We start from the raw sequence: 8,560 nt of genomic DNA, 5'->3' as shown, positions 1-8,560 counted from the left end.
GGAGAGAGAGAAATGGAGAGAGAGAAATGGAGAGAGAGAAATGGAGAGAGAGAAATGGAGAGAGAGAAATGGAGAAAGAGAGAGAATGGAGAGAGAGAATGGAGAGAGAGAGAAATGGAGAGAGAGAAATGGAGAGAGAGAACGTGCAGACTCCGCACAGACAGTGACCTAAGCCGGGAATTGAACCTGGGACCCTGGTGCTGTGAAGCCACCGTGCTATCCTTTTTCCAAATAGTTCAGCAAATTCTCCCTTTCAAGTATTTCATTTGGAAAATTATTATTGAATCGCTTCCATTAGTCTTTCGGGCAGCGCATTCCAGATCACAACTCCGCAGTAAAAAGATTCTCATCTCTCTTTGTTCCTTTGCCATCTGAATCCTCCCGCCAGTGCAAATAGTTTTCCCTCTTTTAAAAACCTTCCACCATTTTGAAAATCTCTATTAAGTGTTATCAATAACTGTCCGTGCAGCCGAAGAGCATTAATCGTGGTGACATTATGGCACACAGGATGTCATACTGCCCATCAAGTCCATGCTGGCTCTCCACAGAGCAACCCAGTCAGTCCTATTATCCAACATCCTGAAAGACCTGCAAAATCTATTTCCCTCAAGCGTGTGTCCAATTTCCTTTCAAATTTATTGATTGTCTCTGTTTCCATCCCTTTTATGGGCAGCGGGTTCCAGGTCATTGCCACTCGTTGCGTTAAATAGTTCTCAGGGCTCCTTTTCTGGCAGTCGGGTGTCCTCGAAGAATTGTGGCCCTTCAACCAGGAGGTGCCTCCAAGGAGGTCTCTTCTGAGCAAGGGCCGTCCAGCTGTTGCCGTCTAGGTTGCATTTCTTGAGGTAAGCCTTCAGGATGCCTTTGAAGCGCTTCCTTTGTCCTCCTCCTATTCAAAAGCCTTCCTTGAGCTGGGCAAAGAAGACTTGCTTTGGCAGTCGGGACGTCCTTGAACCATCAGCTAATGGAAGCAGCTTTGCTTTATCTATCTGATATAAACTTGTCACACAAACCTGTTCACTTGTGAACACAGCTTATCTGACCTAACTTTTCAGCTAAAGTCTCTCATACCTGGCACCATTTTGGTAACCTCCTCTGCACCCTCTCATGGATTCTCGTGACCAGAAGTGGATGTTTAAGGGGCTGTTTAGCTCACTGGGCTAAATCGCTGGCTTTTAAAGCAGACCAAGGCAAGCCAGCAGCACGGTTTGATTCCCGTAACAGCCTCCCTGAACAGGCGCTGGAATGTGGCGACTAGGGGCTTTTCACAGTAACTTCATTTTAGGGGCTGGTTTAGCTCACTGGGCTAAATTGCTGGCTTTTAAAGCAGACCAAACAGGCCAGCAGCACGGTTCGATTCCCGTACCAGCCTCCCCGAACAGATGCCGGAATGTGGCGACTAGGGGCTTTTCACAGTAACTTTATTGAAGCCTACTCGTGACAATAAGCCATTTTCATGTACTTTTCTAGCTGGGGCCTAACCAGAGCTTTATAAAAATAGCCAGCATAACTCCGTCTCTGTACAAAATACCTCAATTTATAAATCTCAAATTATCATATGCTTCGCTAACCACTCCCTCAATATGTCCTGCTACCTTCGAAGATCATGCACATCACAACCATCATGTACCTCCACACTCTATAGAATTGTGCCATTATGTATATATTGCCTCTCTCTATTCCTTTTGCCAAAAGTGTACCCCTCACACTTCTTTGTGTTAAATTCCATCTGCCACTTGTTCGCCCATTCTGGAAGCCTATGTGCTGTAGCAGTCAACTGGTATCATCTTCACTGTCCCTGCCAGGTTTAGTACCATTTGCTCTTTTTATTCCAATATCCAAGTCATTGACCTCAAAAGAAATAACACCTATCCACATATCACCTATCCACATAGCAGAGAGATCTCGGCGTCCATGTCCATAGATCCCTGAAAGTTGCCACCCAGGTTGAGAGGGCTGTTAAGAAGGCGTACGGTGTGTTAGCTTTTATTGGTAGAGGAATTGAGTTTCGGAGCCCTGAGGTCATGTTGCAGCTGTACAAAACTCTGGCGCGGCCGCATTTGGAGTATTGCGTGCAGTTCTGGTTGCCGCATTATAGGAAGGATGTGGAAGCATTGGAAAGGGTGCAGAGGAGATTTACAAGGATGTTGCCTGGTATGGAGGGAAGATCTTACGAGGAAAGGCTGAGGGACTTGAGGCTGTTTTCGTTAGAGAGAAGGTTAAGAGGTGACTTAATTGAGGCATACAAGATGATCAGAGGATTAGATAGGGTGGACAGTGAGAGCCTTTTTCCTCGGATGGTGATGTCCAGCACGAGGGGACATAGCTTTAAATTGAGGGGAGATAGATATAGGACAGATGTCAGAGGTAGGTTCTTTACTCAGAGAGTAGTAAGGGCGTGGAATGACCTGTCTGCAACAGTAGTGGACTCACCAACACTAAACGCATTCAAATGGTCATTGGATAGGCATATGGACGATAAGGGAATAGTGTAGAGGAACTTTAGAGGGGTTTCACAGGATGGCGCAACATCGAGGGCCGAAGGGCCTGTGCTGCGCTGTAATGTTCTATGTTCTACATAAGGAGGTATTAAGACAAATGATCAATAGCTTGGTCAAAGAGTAGAGGTTTTAAGGCGCGTCTTAAATGAGGACAGAGAGATAAAGAACAAGGAATTCCAGAGCTAAGGACAGCTGAAGACATGGCTGCCAATAGTGGAGTGATTACATTTGGGGATGTGTTGGAGGCCAGAATTGGAGGAGTTGCAGAATTGCAGTGCTGGAAAAGAGAACAATCTAGTTTTGTTGGTCTTTCCACAGAGCGCCCATCATCCAAATATTGAGCCCGACAGGCAATGCCAGCAGTCAATAGTTGCAAGAAGCAGAATTTGCCCACCTCAGCATACAAGTAGACAGACTGTGGTATACAGATATGGATAATTTGGGTCAACTACAGATGCCAGCTCTTACCTTCCAGTTGATCCTCCCTCACCACCGCCACCTTGTGACACTGGAACAGAAGAGCACTGTAGTTAATGAGCGGCCAGCAAGACAGCACATTCACATCCCTTTCCACACCTTCACCACCGTCTAACTGAGAAGAATGCCACAGCCACCTGATCAGTTGTTGGTACCTTGCCCCAGACAAGAAAGCCTTTTTGACGACGTGATGCCTGTTTCATCCTTTGCGAGCTGGGTATGCTTGTTTTCCCAGGGAGTGATTAGGAACCAGATCTCTCCCCAACCCAGTGGCACTGAGCCCAGCGACGGCACACAAATCTGTCTGGCTGAGTTCAGCTAGTTCAGTGCAGAGCAAGGTTGGACCCTGGACCTTCCGGCTGCTCTGTGCGACCGAGCATCACACTGAGCTTGCCTGGGAGCATATTTTATAGAAACAGAAATGGATTAACATGATTTCAAAGGGCATTGAAAAATTGGTTAAACATTAGGGGCCGATTCTGGGATTGAAGCTGTTGCGTTCTGAGAGAAGGTTGAGCATATTAGGTCTTTACTCGTTGTGTCTAGAAGAATGAGAGGTGATCTTATTGAAACATAAGATTCTGAGGGGGCTTCACTAGGTGGACACTGAGAAGATGTATCCCCTTGTGGGGAATCTATAATAATAATAAAAATAATCTTTATTAGTGTCACAAGTAGGCTTACATTAACACTGCAATGATGTTACTGTGAAAAGCCCCTAGTTGCCACACTCTTGGCACCTATTCGGGTACAGACGGAGAATTCAGAATGTCCAATTCACTTAACAAGCACATCTATTGAGACTTGTGGGAGGAAACAGGAGCACCCATGGAAACCCACGCAGAGATGGGAAGAGCGTGCAGACTCCGCACAGACAGTGGCCCAAGCCGGGAATTGAACCCAGGTGTGAAGCAGCAGTGCTAATCACTGTGCCAACGTTCCACCCTAGGGCCCTCCCATTTAAATTGGAGACGAGGAGGGATTTTGTCTCTCAAGGGGGTTGTAAGTCTTTGGAATTCTCTTACCCAGGGAGCAGTGGAGTTTGGGTCACTGAATATATTCAATACGGAGAATGGGACAGATGACTGAATGACCTATTGGTTCCAGGGCATTTCATTATAGAAAGTGTGGGAATGTGAGAAAGACATCCTGACAATTGACAATCTACAACAAAGATTGCTAATGCCCCTGATGGTTCTGGGCCCCGAGCAGATTCAGCAAACGTACCGAAGTTCCATTTTCAACTGCTTTCCCAGACAGGAGATAGGTCACATGGAGCTGGGCTCCAGAGTTTTCTTTGCGCTTTCGTTCCACATAGTAATAAAGCATCCTGGCAAACATACAGAAGAGAGAACGGCAGTTACAGAGGTACAAATCCCCCTTGTGACAAACCAAACCTTTAAACAAAACGGGTCACTCAACTTGGGAGATGGAAAAGCTGTACAATTCCTGGCTAAAAGACAGAGAACTGGCTGCCTGAGATGGTAACAGCCAGGTAGCCCCAGCCAGCCTACTGCACTGACTGAACTGGCCTTCGAGCCTTCCGCGCTATTGAATAAGGTCATGGTTCATCTGATAGTAACTCAACCCCCCACATTCGTATATACCCCCAATAACCCTTCACCCCCCTTGTTGAATCTATCTAGGTCTGTCTTAAAAATATTCAAAGGTTCTGATTACCCTGCCTTTTGAGGAAGCGCGCTTCAGAGGCTCACGACACTGAGAAAACAAATTGTCATGCCTTAAATGGGTGACCCTTGTTTTTAAAGTGACCCCCGATTCTAGATTGTCCCACAAGAGGAAACGTCCTTTCCATCTCCACCCTGTCAATACTCCTCAGGATCTTACACGTTTCAATCAAGTCACCTCTTACTCTTATAAACTCCAGTGGATACAAGCCCAGCCTTTCCTCACAAGACAACCCACCCATTCCCGGTATTACTCGGGTAAACCTTCTCTGATCTGCCACGCTAAGTTGCCCCTTAATTGGGAAAAAAAGAATTGGATACTTTAAATGTATTAAAAAAATATATTTAATGCCCCTTTCAATAAACAATAATGCTTATTTTTTTTAAAATAAATTGAAGAGTATCCAGTTCTTTTTTTCCCAATTAAGGGGCAATTTAGCGTGGCCAATCCACCTAACCTGCACATCTCTTTGGGTTGTGGGGGTGGGGCCCATGCAGACATGGGGAGAATGTGCAAACTCCACATGGAAGTGACCCAGGGCCGGGATTGAACCCGGGTCCTCAGCGCCGTGACGGATAGTGTTGGCATGGGGGGGCCAGGACAGGCTGTTGATGATCTGTACACCTAAAAACTTGAAGCTCTCGACCCTTTCTACTTCGTTCCCATTGATGTAGACAGGGGCACGTTCTCCACTACGCTTCCTGAAGTCGATGATAATTTCCTTTGTTTTGTTGACATTGAGGGAGAGATTATTGTCGTCGCACCAGTTCACCAGATTCTCTATCCCATTCCTATACTCTGTCTCATCATTCATATCGCACAACCTGCACAATAGGCACCCAGGCCTATCAAAAATGAAAAAGCTCGCCTGAAGCTCCATCTGGTGGTCAGGCCTGGATGTGCAGATACTAATCATATTTATTTCATAGACAAGTAGACCTACATTAACACTGCAATGAAGTTACCGTGAAAATCCCCTAGTCGCCACATTCCGGCACCTGTTCAGGTACACAGAGGGAGAATTCAGAATGTCCAATTCACCTAACAAGCACGTCTTTCGGGACTGTGGGAGGAAACCCAGGGGGAGAACGTGCAGACTCCGCACAGACAGTGACCCAAGCCGTGAATCGAACCTGGGACCCTACTGCTGTGAAGCAACAGTGCTAACCACTGGGCTACTGTGCTATCCATAAGGCACCTTGTCAACTAACCGGTCTTACATATGGTTGTGGTGCCTTGTTGTGCAAATTAATTGCCACAATTCAATGCGAGTGACTATATTTCAAAAGTACTTTGTTGATTATAAAGCACTTTTCACGATCATCCGAGGTTGTGAAAGACACTTTATGAACGCAATTTTCTTTGCTTTCAAGTGAATATTCTCCACCTGCCATACAGGACTGTGCGACTATGACAGGCATCACCGAAAACCCTGATACTGCCTAGGCTGGAGTAAGTCAAACATGCAAGATGGCGCCGGAGCGGGGCGTCTTCTTGCAAAGCTGTGCACAGTTCTAATTCTATCTTTTACTCTCGTTCTATGCTTCTAAAACTTCATTCTAACTGTCTTATCTTTTCTCTACACCTTGCTATAACTGTAACATTATATTCTGCAGTCTCTCCTTCCTTCCCTATGTACGGTATGCACTGTTTGTACAGCATGCAAGAAACAATACTTTTCACTGTATACTAACAAAAAAGCAACATGCAGGCCCTTCCCATTGTCAGTAAATCCTCAGCAAGTACCCAAGGCTGATCTCTTTCCCATCTGCTCCCACCCCAATCCCACCAACTAAAACATGCTTTACCAAATAAAGGACTGCTATATAAATGCAATTTGTTGTTGCTGCCCATGCAGATCAGTACAATACACAGCACTGCCTGAAGCGGATCATAGCCCAGACTGTATGATGGGGAGGAGGAGACACGGATGGGATTTACTAAAGTCACCAAACTCACTGTTTGGCCTGGTTGACATGAATGCCCAGGAACTGGCTCAGCATCTTGTAGGTGACCTGGAGAAAGTAATTTAAATATAACCATATATTCAGTACCAAGTCAGTCCAGAAACAACATTGCCTATCTGGGGTCTCTCTTCTTACCCCCCCCCCCCCCCTCCTGAGTCTCTCTCCCCCTCTCCCGGGTCTCTGCCTCGCTCTTTCGCCATCCCGGGTCTCTCTCGCTCTCTGTCTCCCGGAAGTGTCTCTCCCTCACCCGGATCTTTCTCTCTCTCTATCCAGGGTCTCTCTCTCTCTCTCCCCCCCTCTATCCCAGATTTTTCTTTCTCTCTACCCGGGTCTCTCTCTCTCTCTCTATCCCGGTTCTCTCTCTCTCTATCCCGGTTCTCTCTCTCTCCATCCCGGTTCTCTCTCTCTCCATCCCGGTTCTCTCTCTCTCCATCCCGGTTCTCTCTCTCTCTCTCTATCCCAGTCTCTCTCTCTCTCTCCCAGTCTCTCTCTCTCTATCCCAGTCTCTCTCTCTCCCGGGTCTCTCTCTCTCTATCTATCCCGGGTCTCTCTTTCTCTCTCTATCCCAGTCTCTCTCTCCTCTCTCTCTCTCTATCCCAGTCTCTCTCTCTCTCTCTCTATCCCAGTCTCTCCCTCTCTCTCTCTATCCCAGTCTCTCTCTCTCTCTATCCCGGGTCTCTCTCTCTCTATCCCGGGTCTCTCTCTCTCTCTATCCCGGGTCTCACTCTCTCTCTCTCTATCCCGGGTCTCTCTCTCTCTCTCTCTATCCCGTCTCTCTCTCTATCCCAGCTCTCTCTCTATCCCAGTCCTCTCTCTCTATCCCAGTCTCTCTCTCTCTCTATCCCAGTCTCTCTCTCTCTATCCCAGCCTCTCTCTCTCCCGGGTCTCTCTCTATCCCGGGTCTCTCTCTCTCTATCCCGGGTCTCTCTCTCTCTCTCTCTCGATCCCAGTCTCTCTCTCTCTCTATCCCAGTCTCTCTCTCTCTATCCCAGTCTCTCTCTCCCTCTCTCTATCCCGGGTATCTCTCTCTCTATCCCGGGTCTCTCTCTCTCTATCCCGGGTCTCCCTCTCTCTATCCCGGGTCTCTCTCTCTCTCTATCCCGGGTCTCCCTCTCTCTATCCCGGGTCTCTCTCTCTCTCTATCCCGGGTCTCTCACTCTTTATCCCAGATCTCTCTCTCTCTATCCCGGGTCTCTCTCTCTATCCCGGTCTCTCACTCTTTATCCCGGATCTCTCTCTCTCTCTATCCCGGCTCTCTCTCTATCCCAGGTCTCTCTCTCTCTCTACCCCAGGTCTCTCTCTCTCTCTATCCCGGGTCTCTCTCTCTCTCTATCCCGGGTCTCTCTCTCTCTCTCTCTATCCCGGTTCTCTCTCTCTATCCCGGGTCTCTCTCTCTCTATCCATCCCGGGTCTCTCTCTCTATCCCGGGTCTCTCTCTCTCTCTCTCTATCCCGGGTCTCTCTCTCTCTCTCTATCCCGGTTCTCTCTCTCTCTCCATCCCGGGTCTCTCTCTCTCTCTCTCTCTATCCCGGGTCTCCTCTCTCTCTCTCTCTCTATCCCCAGGTCTCTCTCTCTATCCCGGGTCTCTCTCTCTCTCTCTCTATCCCAGGTCCTCTCTCTCTATCCCGGTCCTCTCTCTCTCTCTATCCCGGTCCTCTCTCTCTCTCTATCCCGGTCCTCTCTCTCTCTCTATCCCGGCTCTCTCTCTCTCTCTCTCTCTCCGGGTCTCTCTGTCTCTCTATCCCGGCTCTCTCCCTCTATCCCGGCACTCTCTCTCTCTCTCTCTCTCTCTCTATCCCGGCTCTCTCTCACAATCTTGTTCTCATCCGCCACCAGCTCCTCGATGTTCTCCACCAGCAGCTCCAGCTCCTCCATCGCGCGGAGTGGCGCGAAGCAGGGTGAGGGGTCAGGGTGGCGTTTGCGCTTGGG

At 48.0% G+C, this 8,560-nt stretch overlaps 1 protein-coding gene across 2 annotated transcripts in view; it reads right to left on the bottom strand.

The window, feature by feature from the left end:
* pold3 (polymerase (DNA-directed), delta 3, accessory subunit) overlaps window positions 1-8,542 on the bottom strand; it is a 37,203-nt gene extending 28,661 nt beyond the window's left edge. For both annotated transcript variants that reach the window (XM_038818339.1, XM_038818340.1), the window contains exons 1-4: window positions 8,444-8,542; window positions 6,624-6,679; window positions 4,203-4,305; window positions 2,967-3,006 (exon numbers count right to left, since the gene is read on the bottom strand). In XM_038818339.1, coding sequence (XP_038674267.1) covers window positions 2,967-3,006; window positions 4,203-4,305; window positions 6,624-6,679; window positions 8,444-8,506 — 262 coding nt within the window. In that variant the 5' untranslated portion in view covers window positions 8,507-8,542. The remainder of the gene's footprint in view (window positions 1-2,966; window positions 3,007-4,202; window positions 4,306-6,623; window positions 6,680-8,443) is intronic.
* Between the last annotated feature and the right edge of the window lie 18 nt (window positions 8,543-8,560).

Source organism: Scyliorhinus canicula, chromosome 14 (genome assembly GCF_902713615.1).
Source record: "Scyliorhinus canicula chromosome 14, sScyCan1.1, whole genome shotgun sequence".
Classification (NCBI taxonomy): Eukaryota; Metazoa; Chordata; class Chondrichthyes; order Carcharhiniformes; family Scyliorhinidae; genus Scyliorhinus; species Scyliorhinus canicula.
Note: the sequence above shows the minus strand (reverse complement) of the source record. Positions and strands in the feature narration are given on the sequence as shown.